Source organism: Typopeltis vanoorti, chromosome 24 (genome assembly GCF_054136105.1).
Source record: "Typopeltis vanoorti isolate ZY-2024b chromosome 24, IOZ_Tvanoo_1.0, whole genome shotgun sequence".
NCBI lineage: Eukaryota > Metazoa > Arthropoda > Arachnida > Uropygi > Thelyphonidae > Typopeltis > Typopeltis vanoorti.
Window position 1 is genome coordinate 17,519,391 of NC_143572.1, and position 18,204 is coordinate 17,537,594.

The 18,204-nt window shown below is 34.6% G+C and overlaps 1 protein-coding gene across 4 annotated transcripts in view; it reads right to left on the bottom strand.

Moving 5' to 3' along the window:
- LOC150092959 (uncharacterized) overlaps nt 1-18,204 on the bottom strand; it is a 538,308-nt gene that overhangs the window by 411,828 nt on the left and 108,276 nt on the right. For all 4 annotated transcript variants that reach the window (XM_090413661.1, XM_090413660.1, XM_090413659.1 and 1 more), the window contains one exon: nt 14,902-15,010. In XM_090413661.1, the coding sequence (XP_090269787.1) occupies nt 14,902-15,010 (109 nt within the window). The remainder of the gene's footprint in view (nt 1-14,901; nt 15,011-18,204) is intronic.

Here is an 18,204-nt window from a genome sequence, read left to right on the forward strand (position 1 = left end):
GGCATGGAATTGGGGTTGCTATTTCAATGTTGCAAAGTGTCAAGTGTTAAATTGTGGAAAACAAAGATGGGATGTAGTGTATGGTAGGATAGAAATATAAGATCTGATAATATTGGAGTCTTGACAAGTAACAGACTGATTTGGAGGAAAATTGTAGATAGGAAGTTAGTAATGATGTAATTTTTTCATGTAGTACTGTCATATCCTGTACATCCCTTGAGGGTACATGGCAGGAATTTTATTATGATGATTATGATGATATGATAAAAAGCAAATTAGGGTGTCTGAAAAAGCTCAGATAGCTTCTTATGAAGTTGCTGAATTAATTGCTCTCAAATTAAAATCTCATAATTTGGCTGAAGAAATTATGTTACCTGCTTGTTGTAAAATTGTAAAAAGAATGACCGGTGAATCAGCAAAAATTGATGTTTGTAAAACACCACTTTCAAATGACACAATTCATTGCAGAATTATAGACTTGTCCCGAAATATTAAAGAAAATACTGCTAAAACTCGTGCAAATTCAAATTTTGCTTTACAAATCGACGAAACAACTGATATTACGGGAAAAGCACACTTAATTGCATTCGTTTGATTCATTCACAAAAATGATATAATTAATCAATCTTTATGTTGTCGTGAATTATATGATTTCACAACAGGAAAATATATTTTCGATGAAATTAATTCTTATTTACAAGAAATTAAAATTTCGTGGAATTTGTGCATTGGCATTTGTACAGATGGTGCTCTGGCTATGACAGGATCTATAAAAGGATTTGTAGCACATGTAAGAGAACATAATGCAGATATATTAGTTACCCATTGTTTTTTGCATTGGGAAACACTCACTACAAAACAATTACCATCAGAATTGAAAGTAGTGCTGGAACAATGTGTTAAAATGATTAATTATATAAAATCAAGACCATTAAAAAGTCGCCTGTTTAGTCAATTATGCCAGGCTATGGAGTCTGAATACGAATCATTGTTACCACACACGGAAGTCAGGTGGTTATTCAGAGGGAAAGTTTTGTCTCGCGTGCTTGAATTAAAAAACGAGATAAAGATATTTTTTGAACAAGATAATAATGATTTTGTTGGTTTGTTGGATGACAAAATATGGTGTGCCAAGCTGGCTTACTTATCTGATATTTTTGTTATTTTTAATAACATAAATACGAGTTTGCAAGGACCGAAAGAAAATATTTTAAACTCAACCGATAAATTGTTGGGATATCAAAAAAAAATTACTTTATGGGAAGAATAAAGCACAAGAAGGTAGTTTAGAAAAGTATGAGTCAGTTCTAAAAGATTGTTATAATTCATAAAATAGTTATTGATCATTTGACAATACTAGAGCAAAAAATTGTTCATTACTTTCCAAATTTAGAAATAAAAAATTTGATTGGATTTGGAATCCATTTGTGATAAATGACACATCGGTGTATGAACTAACTTTGAAAGAAGAACTGATTTCTGTGTGTAATAACCAAGATTTAATTTCGAAACATTCAGAAGAATCAATTAATTCATTCTGGATTAATCTTAGATACAATTATCCAACAATATCACAAAAAGCTTTAAGTGTGTTATTACAATTTTCCACATCTTATTTGTGCGAATTCGGATTTTTGGCTTTGACCGATATAAAAACGAAAAAAAGATCCAGACTTTTAAATCTGGATCACGAAATGAGAGTAGCATTATCATTTAGACGCCCAAATATAAAAGAAGTTATAAAAAAAAAAACATGCTCAAATTTTGCATTAAATGTAATTTATCATCAACATTTTGTTTACTTTGTAATGCAATTTCATTTTATATTTTATCACAAATTATTATTGTATGCTATTTTTACAAAATATATTATAGGTACATGAATTAATTAACCAAGTAAAATTCTTTTAAATTTATCTTATTGTTAGTGTGCCGCCAAATTTTAAAATTATTAAAAGTGTACCGTGATGGAAAAAAGGTTGGGAATCACTGATATAGATAATGAACAGCAGAGGGGATAATGTACATCCTTGTCTCACACCAGATTTAACATTAAACCATCTTCCTGTACTTCCTTCAATTCTAATTGCCTACTTACAACTCAAATACAGATGAAGTATTGCTTGATATAATGCCCCATTGACACCATATAACTGTAGCGTATTGAATAGCTTCTCTCTTGGCACCTTGTCATATTTTCCAGATCGACAAAACTTAAATACAGATCTTTGTTATATTCCCATGCTTTCTCAACTATTTGTCGTAAAGTGAAGATCTGATTCTGACAGCCTCTATTTGCCCTGAATCCAGCTTGTTCTTCACCCAGCTTTTCATCCACAATTCTTCTCAACCGTTTCTCAACTATGCTTGTATAGATCTTGCTAGGAACACTGAATAGGGAAATACCTCTGTAATTCTCACATTCAGTTTTATTTCCCTTTTTATATATGGGTACTATTAGAGCTCTACTCCAATCATCGGGAATTCGTCCCTCTGTCTAGGCTTTCTGAACTATGTAGAAAACCTGGACAGTATAAAAGTCTTACCGCCGCTGTAAAACTTTTATATCACCATATTTCAGCATTTCTGGTCGAATATCATCTACTCCTGCTGCCTTTCCAGATTTCAAGCCTTTGATGGCTTTTTCTACTTCAGGTATGGATATGTATTCCTGCCTGCATGCATGGTCAGTGTTTTTTTACCACTGTGCTGTCATCACTGCTTGTTTCATTTAGCAGTTTTTCAAAGTAATTACTCCATACTTCAAGGATATCTTTTTCTCCTGTTTTCATGTCGCCTTTATCATCTCTAACTCACTCTTTCCTCCATTTTTAAGCTTCTTCAACAACCTCCAGAATATCTTACCACCTTCTTGATATTTATTTTCTATATTCTTGCCAAAGTCCTCCCATGACTTTTGTTTAGCTAGTTTTACACAGTGTTTAGCTTTCTTACATTTGTCTCTGTATTCTCTAGGAGCACAAGCTGAGTTATTTGCCAGGAACTTTGATATGCTTTCTTCTTTTCCTTCACTGCCTCTTTAACTTCCTGTGTCCACCACAGAGTTCTGATTTTTCTATCCTTGCAGACAACCTCACCACATGCCTCTCTGGCTGAATCAATCAGGGTTTTCTTCAAGGCTTGCCACTGAATCTCCAAGGTTTGGTTCCTGTTCTCAAACTCTTCCATTTTTTCTTCAATAATCTTTGTGTATTTTAGTCTACAGTTCACATCTGAGAGCTGCTCAACTTTTATTTGCTTTAAAACTTTCTTACATGTTATTCTTTTCAATATGAAATTCAATTTTATCCTGCTCAGGACTAAACAGTGATCACTTCCAATTTCAAATCCTCTGCACACTTTGGTTTCCTGCACTAGAGAGAAAACATCACTATCAACAATAACATAGTCAATGAGACTTTTCTTATTCATATCCTCTTCTCTCCATGTGAATTTGTGCACATTTTTATGTTGGAACATGGTGTTAGTAATAACCAGTCCATGACCTGAGCAGAAATCCAACAGGTATTTGCCATCATTACTGGCTTTGCTCTTTTCTCAAAATTTTCCCAAAATATTTTTGTATGACTGACAATCATTTCCTACTCTGGTATTTAGATCCCCAACAAGGACCAACTTTTCCTTTTTCATTGTGTCAGTTGCTTTTTCTAAAGCATCAGAAAATTTGTCCACTTCTACCTTAGTAGAACCTTCTGTGGGACCATAGGCACAAATAAGTCTCATTGTCCAATTCCTCATTCAGATATTTGCCCATATCACTCTACTTGAGACTGCTTGCCATTCAAGAAGATTAGCCTCGTATTTTGTTTTGAATACTATGGCTACTCCTTCTTTTCCTTGATTGTCATTTCTTGAATATAACATTTTGTATTTATTGTTCAGAAAGATCTCACCAGTTTTTGTCTTTTTTTGTTTCAGTCACCCCTATTATGTCGATCTGGTACTTATCTAATTCCCTCAGCTAACTCCATTTGTTCGTCATTCAGGCTTCTTATTTTCATAGTACCGATCTTTAACTCTGGTGATGTTGATTTGGGGGGGGGGGTGCTTTCAGATTTGTTCCAGTAGCTGACTTTTTGCTGTTCGCCCTGGTTCCCTGGCGAAAACAACGGGGGCCTTGTTTAACCGGGCGACGCCCCAGCTGGCATGAAATTTTGTCATGTTGTACCATCATTTTCTATATTGGTTTAATCCAATAAGAATACAATTTCATCGGCTAAATCCCAAATTGCCAGCCCAGTCTCGTTTGTTCAGTATCCAGGTAGATACCCAACAGGATTCACCACGAGAAGGTGAAGATTGGACATTAGGTCAGAAGCCCTGATCGGTTCTCTGCACTCCTTTAAAGGCTATGTGGAGGTCTCCTCTCAGTTATACCGCTTTGACCCTAGTTTAAAATATTAATTTGTCTTTTATGAAGACATTCTCTCATCACTAACAGAGACGTGTCAACCATTATACTTAGTTTCTCGCTTGCCACTATCATGGAGTGCACATACTCGCCGAGAAGTCTGATGTGTGATTGACAGCTGACAAAGAGAGCGTTCGGTATCAGAATAACGGAGAGTAAACAAGAAGAGTGTTCGGAGAGAAAATTAGAACACAAGCAGGCAGACATTTAGATTCAGAGGAAATTGAGTTTTTTTTTTGTGACAGTCAGAGGAAATTAATAGTATATTCTGAAAAAGGAATCGTAGAATTATGAAGTTTAAAGTGGAATAAGTATTGGTAAATAAAAGGGAAATATTGCTATAGATGTTTTAAAAGGAATATTGGAGGAAACGCTAACTGGAAGATTAGTAGTAGGTTCCGAAAAGGGAATCATAGAATTGTGAGTTTTTTTAAAGTGGAAGAGTGATGACTGTCAATAAGCATTAGTGAATAAAAGAAGAAATTGCTATTTATGTTCTGAAGGAATGTTAAAGAAAACTCTGATTAGGAAGTTTCATCTGTCTTAAGGATGCCGGATCTAACTATTATTTCTACTGAAAAGGAGACAGAATTGAGTCAGGAAGAACTAATGTACGCTACAAGAGTGATGAGAAAGAATCCTATGAAAATGCAGAATAAAGTCATATATCTTCGGAAAATGACCTTGACAGAGAAAGAAACTGGCTATGAATATTTTGCCATTGTGAAAACAAATTGTTTAGTCTAGCCTTAAGTGTAAGTTTATTTTTAAAAGGCCTTGGATCCAATTAATTCTGTAGTTATAATTATGTAAAGTTGTTTGAAGTGTATACATATTATTTTTGTTTTATTAAATGTGTTTATTTTGTATTTTGGTCATGAGTCAGTGATTTTCTTGATTCTGAAAGAAATAGTAAATAAGAGGACCTTGCACCAATTCGAGTGAACCCTTGCGCATATATAGGTACACTCGGAAAGAAAAAAAATAATTGTTGAACAGAGATCATCTCTATAAAGAGATAGAAATAAAGATAAAATAAATAAAAATTCTATATTTAAACAATGGCACAGCTGGTAGGATTAATATTAATTAAAAATCTCCTTTATTTTTACAATTGCACAGCCAACAGGATTAATATTATAATAATATCCTTTATTATTAACAATAGCATCAAGTATCCTTGGAGAGTTCTTGGTGCACTACCTCAAATGTAAAAAAATTATCCTAAGGTCAGGCAGAGTTGAGATTCATAGAATATTAAAATTATATAGATAAAAATATCATGAATAAAAATAAAATAACTGAAAGTTTTTTTTTTTTAGGATAATGATGCTAAAAATGTGATGAGTACCAGGAAAGGCTAGAGGTACAAGTCGTCATCATCATCATCATCATGAAATTCCTGCCATATACCCTCAAGGGGGTGTACAGGATATGACAGTACTACATGAAAATATTACATCATTACTAACTTCCTATCTACAATTTTCCTCCAAATCAGTCTGTTACTTGTCAAAACTCCAACATTATCAGATCTTATATTTCTATCGTCTAAGGCACTTTGTACCGTATCAATCCACCTATATCTTGGTCTTCCTCTGGGTCGTTTTCCTGCCAACCTGGCAGAGAACACTTGTTTTGCTAATCTTTCCTCTCCCATTCTATTTAAATGACCATACCACCTGAGATTAGTTCTGCTAACGCATTCCTGGATGCTGACAATGTCAACATCAAGTTCTTTCCTAATATCCTCATTTTTAATATGATATTGCCATTGATGCCATCTGTTCACGCCTCTAATCTTTCTCAGGACTCTCATATCTGCAGTCTCTAGTCTTTGGTCAAGTGTTTTACTTCTGACCCAGCTCTCAGATCCATAAGTTAAAACTGGTTTCAACACTGTCTTGTATACAGCTAATTTAGTGTTCCGACTAATTTCTCTCTTATTCCATATGAATTTATTCAATTGACTTCCACCATACCAGCTTTGCTGATTCTGTTGTCTATTTCTATATTTAATTTACCATCTTCAGTAAAATCGTGCCTAAGTAGCTGAAATGTTTTACTTGTTCCACAGGTTCTCCATTCACAACACAGTTGACATTTTCAATGATTCTGCCTATTTTCATTGTCTTTGTCTTTTTATTGCTGATGTTCATACCATATCTATTACAACAGCTATTCAATTTAGTCAGAGAATCTTGCAGACTTGTAGCGGATTTATTTAGAAGTATAACATCATCCACATAAAGCAAAGGCTGACATTAACATCTCCAATTTTGATATTAGGTTTAATACCACTTTCCTTCATAATGTGATCCATATAGATAATGAATAACAGAGGGGATAATGTACATCCTTGTCTCATACCAGATTTAACATTAAACCATCTTCCTGTACTTCCTTCAATTCTAACTGCTGACTTACAACTCAAATAAAGACTAAGTATTGCTTGATATAATGCCCCATTGACACCATATAACTGCAGTGTATTGAATAGCTTCTCTCTTGGCACCTTGACATATGCCTTTTCCAAATCGACAAAACTTAAATACAGATCTTTGTTATATTCCCATGCTTTCTCGACTATTTGTCATAAAGTGAAGATCTGATCCTGACAGCCTCTATTTGGCCTGAATCCAGCTTGTTCTTCACCAAGCTTTTCTTCCACAATTCTTTTCAACCGTTTCTTAAGTATACTTGCATAGATCTTGCCAGGAACACTCAGTAGGGAAATATCTCTGTAATTCTCACATTTAGTTTTATTTCCCTTTTTATATATGGGTACTATGAGAGCTCTACTCCAATCATCGGGAATTCGTCCCTCTGTCCAGGCTTTCTGAACTATGCAGTGCAGCCACTGTAAGACTTTTATACCACCATACTTCAGCATTTCTGGTCGAATATCATCTACTCCTGCTGCCTTTCCACATTTCAAGCCTTGATGGCTTTTTCTACTTCATATGGATATGTATTCCTGACTGCATGCCTGGTCAGTGTTTTTTATCACTGTGCTGTCATCACTTGTTTCATTTTGCAGTTTTTCAGAGTAATTACTGCATACTTCAAGGATAACTTTTTTTCCTGTTTTCATGTCACCTTTATCATCTCAAACTCCTTTTACAGCACTTCTTCCTCCATTCCTTAGCTTCTTCAACAACCTCCAGAATATTTTGTCACCTTCTTGATATTTATTTTCTATATTCTTGCCAAAGTCCTCCCATGACTTTTGTTTAGCTAGTTTTACACACTATTTAGCTTTCTTACATTTGTCTCTGTATTCTGTAAGAGTAAAAGCTGACTTATTTGCCAGGAACTTTTGATATGCTTTCTTCTTTTCCTTCACTGCCTCTTTAACTTCCTGTGTCCACCAGGAAGTTCTGTTTTTTTATCCTTGCACACAACCTCACCACATGCCTTTCTGGCAGAATCAATCAATGTTTTCTTCAGAGTTTGCCACTGAATCTCCAAAGTTTGATTCCTGTTCTCAAACTCTTTCATTTTCTTTTCAATAATCTTTCTGTATTTTAGTCTACAGTTCACATCTGAGAGCTGCTCAACTTTTATTCGCTTTAAAACTTTCTTGCATGTTATTCTTTTCAATATGAAATTCAATTTTATCCTGCTCAAGACTAAATAGTGATCACTTCCAATTTCAAACCCTCTTTTGTTTGATTCCTGTTTTCAAACTCTTTCATTTTCTTTTCAATAATCTTTCTGTATTTTAGTCTACAGTTCACATCTGAGAGCTGCTCAACTTTTATTCGCTTTTAAACTTTCTTACATGTTATTCTTTTCAATATGAAATTCAATTTTATCCTGTTCAAGACTAAATAGTGTTCACTTCCAATTTCAAATCCTCTGTACACTCTGGTGTCTTGGCACCAGGGAGAAAACATCACTATCAACAATAACATAGTCAATGACACTTTTCTTATTCCTAGCCTCTTCTCTCCATGTGAATTTGTGCACATTTTTATGTTGGAACATGGTGTTAGTAATAACCAGTCCATGTCCTGAGCAGAAATCCAACAGATATTTGCCATTATTATTAGCTTTGCTCTTTTCTCCAAATTTTCCCAAAATATTTTTGTATGTCTCACAATCATTTCCTACTCTGGTATTTAGATCCCCAACAAGGACCAACTTTTCATTTTTCATTGTGTCAGTTGCTTTTTCTAAAGCCTCAAAAAATTCCTCCACTTCTACTTTAGTAGAGCGTTCTGTGGATTCTCATATTTGCCCACATTACTCTACTTGAGACTGACTGCCATTCAAGAAGATTAGCCTCGTATTTTGTGTTGAATACTATGGCTACTCCTTCTTTTCCTTGATTGTGATTGCCTGAATATAACATTTTGTATTTATTGCTCAGAAAGATCTCACCAATTTTGGTCTTTTTTGTTTCAGTCACCCCTATTATGTCGATCTGGTACTTATCTAATTCCTCAGCTAGCTCCATTTCTTTGCCATTCAGGCTTCTTACGTTGATAGTACCGATCTTTAACTCTGGTGATGTTGAGTTGGGGTTTGTTTTCGGTTTTGTTCCAGTAGCTGACTTTTCGCTGTTCGCCCTGGCAAAAACAACGGGGACCTTGTTTAACCGGGCGACGCCCCAGCCGGAATGAAATAAGTCAGTCTGCCCAATAAAAGAAATCTGATCTTGCTGGAGATCTGAATACTATCAAGATAAGGAGCAGTGAAATGAGAAATTTTTACAAGAAATAGGATGTTCTGAAATAGCAAGTATACAGAAATAGTGGGAATGTCTGATGTGTGCTCTCCAATAATTTTTAAGTAGTCCTGTCATTAGTTCTATAATTAATGTAATTCCAAAGTAATCTGTAAATCCAAAGAAATAATTTATTTAAATCTTTTTATTTAATCATTCTTCATGTACAATATTATGTACACAAAGAGAAATATTTACTGGATGTGTCATCTAATTAGGTTTGGGATCTCTGGAACACTGTGGAAAAAAGAAAAATGGTAAAGTTTACATGATAGGTTATATGTTTTATTATATATATAGATGCACCTTGCTGGTATTTATATAACATGTTGTATGTTTTATTTTATATATATATATCTCTTTCTTTTCAGCCATTTTCTGCTCACTGCTGGATGAAGGCCTCCTCTAGTTCCTTCCACACCTTTCTCTGTTCTTGGTAATGGTTGACCAAACAAAATCTGACAATTCATCACTCCACCTTTTTTTTTTCTCTCAGTTATCCAACCAAAGCTACCTTCATATGAAATCTCAGCTTCCTAGTTCCACAAGAAGTGTGTAATGCTTTGATATCAGTAGCCAGTCACAAGCAAAGTGCGCGCGCGTGTGTGTGTGTATCGGTGGTGTCGTGCCCATTTCAGTTGGGTGTGCTGTGGTGGCTTATGCAACCCACCAAAATTCATGTCAGTTTGGCTGTATGATTGCATTTTCATCAATGTATGAAAGTTTTAAAGAGTGCTCATCTTAACTGGTCCGATGCAATTAATTTTAGGATAACTTTGAATACTACTTTAATTTATCAATTACTGAAACCAAATCTGGACAGAGTGGGGGAAAATGTGTATGTTTTAAGATATTGTATATTAGAAAACAATAATGAAGGACAATGCTACATTTGGTTGGTATATTTGAATTAATCAAAGATGCAAAATTTGGAAGAGGAGGATGAGGCTTACCTCCTTTGACTACAATACTGTTTCCCATTGTAAATATGGGCAAAAAAGTTATAAATGTATCAAAAATTATATATTAAAAACTAATCTAGCACGTCAGTATGCACTTCATGTATGCAAAACAGATGAAACTCAGAAAACAAAAACAGCAACTCGTGACAAATGACAATGTTCAATTTTTAACAATCACAGCCTTTAGGTGCTATTGTCTCAGAGCTCACTTTGCCTTGCCTTCTGAGCAGTTTAATACTACTAGACCACTAAGAATTTGACCTGCTGCACCATCTGTACACCTTTTCAAAGGGCTCAAAGGTGTATGTATTTTGAATGGACACCTGGGCTATTAATGCAAATATGATGCAGTGTTTACATGTCGAAAAGAGTCCTCTTCATGAAGCATTAATATATTGTGTTTACTTTTAGGTGCAGAAACAATTAGGAGAGTCTTTAATGGGAATAAATGCAAAAATATAATATTGGTGATATTGATATTCCATGGATGAGCACTGCAAACCTGGAATATTCATCCCTGATATATATATATATATATATATATATATATTTGTATGCAGACTGACTGAGTTAATGAACATGTTCAATAATTTTAATGACTTAAACAACTGACATAATTAAGAATAAAAATTTCATACGGACACAACTAGTTTCATTGGTAAGCCAACTTCGTCAGGTGTCAAAGTACAAAGATATATATACAAAAAAGACCGACAGAAACATCACACACTAACAACAACAGAGCTATCAAAAAAACTACAGTTAAGTTCAAATTGGAGTCAGAGCTTCAGTTCTAGCTACATTTATATGCGCGTGTGTGATCTCGCGAGAACACCAGCACTGAACAACAAGCTATGCGAATCTGGCAAATTGTAGCTAAGGTTGTTATTCATGTGGGTAGAATCGAGAGTGATTTCCTTTGACTCCAGGATACGTCTTTCAAGTTCATCGTAACATTTGTGAATATTAGAAGTTTGATTCCAGTCTATTTGGTGTTGGCGGCCTTCATCAGAGTTTACAGAGAACAAGATGTGGCTGGCAAGGGCACTGGCTCGGATTCTATTATAAGAGATGTCTCTTTTGTACTCTTCAAGACGGAGAAAGATTGATTCATCAGTTCATGCGCGTAGTAAGGTTTAGCACAACTACAAATAATTCTATTAATACAAATAAAAACAACTACAAATAATACTCCTGGGAACTGAAGATGGTGAATGTTTTTCTTTTGGATGACTAAGGATAGATTGGAGTTTAGGTAAAGCAGAGAAGCACATTTTGATGTAGAATTTTTTAAAATTCTAGCCAGTTTGGGGGAGAGGAAACTAATGTAAGGTAAGGAGATGTAAGCTCTGGGGTAGTAGAATCTTCATTAGTTTGCTGGCGACTGTGAAAAAAAAGTTTCTCAATACTTTTTGGAGCGAAACCATTATTGACAAAGATCTTTTTGAGGAAATTAAGTTCATTTTGAAACTCTTTGTTGTCTGATAATAACGATCTGGCCCGATGTGCAAGAGTAGATATAATGATAAGAAAAACATCGTCAATATAATGGAGCCAGATTTCAGGTTTCAGTGTGGCCGAACAAATTGCTTTTTCTTCCAAGTCTTCGAGAAATATGTTTGCTAGCACTGGGGAATGCAGACTACCCATGGCTAGATCGGTGTTTTGTTTGTAGATCTTGTCTTCGAATCTGAAGTAGCCTGAGTCGACACAATGGATAAGTAAAGCAAAGAGCTTTTTTGATAATTTGTTCTTGAGAAGATTGAGAACCTCCTGAGTTGATACATTGGTGAAAAGCAAAACTACGTCGAAGCTTACCATCATGTCTGATTTGTTCAGGTTGAGGTTTTTGATCTTGGAAACAAAGTCAGCTGAATTCTTGATGTAAGGGGTTTTAACCTTTGAGATGTTTTAAGGAAGAGGCAAAATATTTAGATAATTTGTAGGTGGGTGAGTTGATGCCTTCAACTATGGGTCTTAAGGGAGTATTTATTTTGTGAATCTTAGGAAGGCCATACAACCATGAGATAAGAGGATGAAAGGATCTGAGTGAAAGACGGATATTCCTTGGTAATTCCAAAGTTGATTTTAGAAGATTGTTGGTCCTATTAAGTAACTCTCTTGTGGGGTCCATATTAAGTTCAGAATAAGTATCTGCCTCTAATAATTCAAGAATTTTGTTGTGGTAGTCTGTTTTATTTAGAATGACTGTGGCATTTCCTTTGTCAGCTGGTAGGATGATAACGTCTTTGTTCTTTCTCAGTTTTTTACTTCAAACTCAAGATGCAAACCTGCTACGGATGGAAGCCATTTTTACAATAAATAATGCAAAACCACCTTCTGACAACGTTTCTACTAGTGAAAGAGTGGCAATTAAAAAACTGAGAAAGAACAAACATCCAAGATTTAGCAATTTCAGGCCATTTTGCATACAAAAGTACAGACTATTTTTTCAAGGGCATAGAAATGTTAATTAAAGATCTGAAAAGTGTGTTGAAATAAAGGGAGATTATGTTGAAAAGTGACATAGTTGTTTCTTTCTATCACCTCTAGAAGTTAGTCAGGCAAGAAACTTATGGCACTACCCTCATACAATAATTTGCACTAGCCAAAGCCCATATATGTGATTTATCAATGTCTCCTGTTAGTGTAAGCTTACAATAATTCTGACAAACTATAAAAGCTGTGCTATACATTGTTTGCTTTGAAGAGAACAACATGCATACCTGAACAATTTTCCTGCAATTGTATTTTTATTGTATGAGTTTATTCACAGCTGTAAATGCCAAAATTATTGATTCTGATTTTATTAGCGCTGTTTGTTAGGCCATGTAGGAAATTTGTATTTTATATATTAATAACAATTCTTCTTTTAATTCTCCTTATTCTTTGTCATTAGGATCATAAAAATTGCTTTATGCTAATTGCTATAAGTTGCTAAATTGCTATCTTGGCTCAGATTCAACCTTAATTCTTTTAAGGAAAGCAAATATAAAACAGTTCACAAAACACATTCCAAACTGATATTTCTATACGATAACATTTTAAATTTGACTTTTTTTTTAAACTCTTAAGTTCAAAAACTGCTTAGCAAAACACTTTTTGATTACATCTGACTACATACGGTAGTATACCCCCTATTTGTGGGGGATAGGTTCCAAGACCCCCCACCCACACATACCTCAGACTGCAGATAGTACCGAACCCTATATACACTATGTTTTTTCTTATACATACATGCATACCTACCTATGATAAAGTTTAATTTATACATTAGGTACAGTAAGAGATTAACAACAATGACTAATAATAAAATAGAACGATTATAACAACATAAATCGCCAGCCTGGCTGGCCGAGTAGTTAGCGCGTCCACTCTCCGGTCAAGAGACTGCGAGCTCGAATCCCGCTGTGGGCATGGATGTTTATGATTGTCTGTGAAAATCCTTGTGGTGGTGGTGTTTGGCGCTGGTGTAGTTGCGGTCAGTTGGTGGATTGTGAGTGGTGGAAGTAGAGCTGTAGAATAGATGCCCTCCCTTGATGAGTCTTTGGACTCTCTGAAGGTGACTAATAATAATAATAAATAATAATATTGTAATAAAAGTTATCTGAATGTGAATGGAATCTTAGCAACCTCAGCATACATTTATTTTTTTTCATTTATTTATTTTTGAAGTCAAGAACTTTCACCTTTTCACTTAAAAGGAAGCACTTTACAGCTTCTCTTTGGCACATCTGAATTGCCAGTATCACTACTCCTGGCCTTTGAGGCCATTATTAAGTAAAATAAGGGTTACTTGAACACAAGCATTGTGATACCACAACTGTTGATAAGATAACCGAGAGCTACTCAGGACAGTGCACAATTTAAAACTTATGAATTGTTTATTTCTGGAATTTCCCACTTAATATTTTTGGACAGCTACTAAGTGACTAACGGGCAGGTATTGTATACAGTACAACATGGATATGCTGGATAAAGGGGTGATTCACATCCTAGGTGTGACAGCATGAGATTTCATCATCTTACTCAGAACGGCACACAATTTAAAACATGAATTGTTATTACTAAAATAAAGGAACCATAAGACTTCATTTTGGCCATGTAAAATTACAGAGGCAAAGTGGATACTATATCCAACATTATTTCAAAGCTGAATGTTTGTAGAAACTATGAAAGTTTCACAAAAATGACCAAAGAGCACGAGAACACAATACTCGGCATCCCAGAATTGTCTTAGCTATTTAAGTAGTGCAAACTAAGGCAACTTGAGGATGCTGAGGATTGCATTCTCATAAGCTCTCAGTTCAACTTACGAAACTTTCATACTTTCTACAAACATTCTGCTTTGAAATAATGTTGGATCTAGCATCTGCATTGCCTATGTAATTATAAATTGTATATTTCTGGAATTTTCTATTTAATATTTTCAAACCAGGGTTGATTATGGATAACTGAAACCAGAGATAGTGAACCTGCAGATAAAAGGGGACCACGGTATTCTGTTTGTTTATGGAATATACTTAAATTCATTTTTTCAACAATGATTATTCATTTAGTAAAATGAAAAAAAAGAAAAATACAATGAAGAAAGAAAGAAAGAAAATACATGCATGTATATATACATATAAAAATGAGAAAAATGAAAATGAAAAATACAGCCAATCTATTTAAATAAATTTATGGGTACCAAAAAAAAAAAAAAACTGGCAACATTTGGCTTATTAAAGCATGGACATATTTTAAAATCTTGATAAATTTTGTGCATGGCTAACCTTTCAAGCAAAGTCACATCTGATTGACTGACACCAGATACAGAAATATCTTGAATTATTTCATGCTCTTTCTCCTTTTCTGGAAGAGTTTTATCTTCTTCAACAACATCTAAAACATAATTTTCAATTAGTGAAATGAATCATTACTAGTAGTATTATAGGAATATTATCATGTTACTTTTCAAAATCATAACATAAAATGCCATTTTAATTTTAATTTTGGTTTATCATAAAATAAATGACAGGTTTAATTATCATAATCATTATCTGCTGTATATCCTCAAGGTTGATATACAACAAAGAATCCTATCAATAATTTTCTTCCAAACTGGAAAGTTCTTACTCTTCTTTTCTACTAAAATAAGTCAGTAAACTTTCTTTTTACTTGTAGAACACGTCTCACATATAGCTTCAGGACAGAAACAGAACTACATGTCAGGCATTATAAGGTAAAGAGAGGTACAAAATCTATTTGTACATTCATTATTATGTGCAAGGATACATGATACATGATTATTAAGTAGTACTGAATTTTTTTTTTAATCTTAAGATCAGAAACAACTGTCAATTTCCTATTTTAGTTTAGATGTAACAGTTTCAAGACAATATAGAAAAATACTGATATAATTATTAAAAAAAACTAACTTCAGTGGGTTCTAAGGATGGATCCCTGTGTTGAGGCTTAATGCTGTGAGGACATCATGTTGGAGGCTTAATGGAATTTAAACAGCACTCAGAAAGAATTAAAATGATTTTGATACTTCCAATATTTCGTCTCAGTCACAGAGACATCTTCAGGGATTACAAAAAACTAATGTAACACATACACACAAATGCAACACAATACTAAGTTAAACACGTGGGTGACTCTAAAGTCCTATCTAGGTGGTGCACCCTCTATGAGCGATTGTAGGTGGCCTAGAATGTAAGGTGGGATCTCTGATGATTAATGTTTCCCAAATTTTGATTTTTGAGTACTATGGTGGAAAAAAAAACACCACTCCACCACAGTAAATTCAAAAAAGACTATTTTTAGAATCTGCAGCAGCAGCACTCAAAAATCGACTGAATTTAAATAAATATGGTTGCATTAAACTTCCGAAAATTTGGGAAACATTAATTATCAGAGATTCCACCTTACATTCTAGGCCACCTACAATCACCCATAGAGGATGTACCACCTACATAGGACTTCAGAGTACACATGTGTTTAACTTAGTATTGTGTTGCATTTGTGTGTGTGTATGTGTTATATTAGTTTTTTGTAATCCCTGAAGATATCTCAGTGACTGAGACGAAATATTGGAAGTATTAAAATCATTTAATTCTTTCTGAGTGCTGTTTAAATTCCATTAAGACTCCAACATGATGGATCTCTAATTATTTGTGTATAAAACTTCTCAACCAATAGAGAGATATTGAACCTTGCCACCTCCTTATGAATATGGTTAACTCACCCTTGTAAATCCCTTAATAAAAGTTCTTCACGTTCTAGCAGCATTTGAACTCAGGTGTTTCCAATGAGAGAGCAACCATCAACATTAATAGACTGAACCACTAAAGCTCACTTACAAGTGATTTTTTTTTTAAATAAGGGTAAAGATTTAGTGAATAGTTGACAATACTGAAGTACCATGTATGCTAATATGCTATGTTTGTTGCCACTGTGGTAATGTAACATATCAGAATATACTTTTGGATTGAACAGCCTAGACAATACAGAGACATTATTAAGTCAAAAATCTGTTGCATGAATATGTTTGAAATGGTTTTGAAAGCATATGGCGTGAGGTAGAGGTGGGAAAGACAGAATATTCAGTGGGGTGTTGTTACAAGCCAGGGAGCATAGAGGAGTGAGGAGCAGGAGATGTTTTGGCAGTTCAGCTTGGCAAGTGCAAGAAGAATGAGTGTTATGAAAGATTTTAACTACTGCAGTATAAATTGGGAAGAGAAAACTGCATGTAATAATGAGGGAATATAATTTCTATTGTTCTTGAGGGGCAAATGTTAGGCAATATGCAGTAGAAGGAACATGAGATTCAAGAGTTTGGGATTTAATCATAGCATCAGAAGAGCTGTTTATAACTGAGATGGCATCTCTTCCCCCCAGCTGGAGAGAGTGACAATGTGGTTTGATTTGGAAAACGAATAGACTATCAAAGAGAAAGGAATGTATTGGAATTATAAGATAAGTGATTATAACAGTCTTAGAAAGGAATGTATGTGGAATTATAAGGTAGGTGATTATAACAGTCTTAGATATCAATTTGGGGCAGTTCCATGGAGGGAGAAATTGGAAGGGCAAGATATCATTAGTGCTTGGGAAATTGTGAAGGAATATTTATTTATTAGCAGCAATAGTAAGCTGTATACCATAAGTGAAGAAGAGGACACACTCTGGTGTAAAGTGGATGATAAACAATATCAAACAGGAACTGCAGGTTAAAAAAAGGTTATAGAAGATATATAAGTAGAGGGGTGGAGAGCAGATGCATGAAGAATATGACTCAGCCCAGAAGAGTGACTAGTATGGTAAGGATGGTGAAACTGGAATATGAGAAGAGATTGGCCCTGAGATCCAAAGAAAATCCTAAGGAATATTTTTAGCTATGTGGCCAATAGGAAGAGAAATGACTGTGTGACATTGTTGAATAAAAATGGGAACAGAGGCCATAGTGGAGTTGTTCAATGAACACATTATTGGGGTATTTCATCCTAGAGAAGAAGGTTTTAATACTAGAGAAATAGGGCAGGTTCAAGATTTAGAAGCGCAAGAGAAGAGTGTGTTTCATATACTGAATACTCTGGAATTTCACCATAGGTATTGAGAGAATGTTCTAAGGAAATGACAGCTCCAGTGACCTGGCTTTTCAATGAAAGTCTAGCTAAGGGAAAGGTACTGAAGGAGTTGAAGGGGGGGGGGGGTAGGATAGTGCCATTGAATAAGGGTGGTAGCAGACTGGAAGTGTCAAATTATAGACCTGTATGTGTGTCATCAGTAGTTGTTAAGATCTTGGAGAAATTAGTGAAGGACCATATACGAGGGTGGTCTGAAACGTTCTTGGACTTGACCATAGATGGCAACACTAACGGCAAGATTTTTTTTTCTAAGTTGGTACATCTACCATAAGCATCCATGTGAAATTGCATGTCATTCTATCAAGTAGTTTGTTTTACACAGCTGTCTGAAGCATAAGTGTTGTCTGTATCCCTTGAAATGGATAAAATTCAGATGAGTATCGTGTGATTATAAAATTCTTTGTAAAAGGTTTAATGCCAAAAGAAATTCATTTGAATTTCATA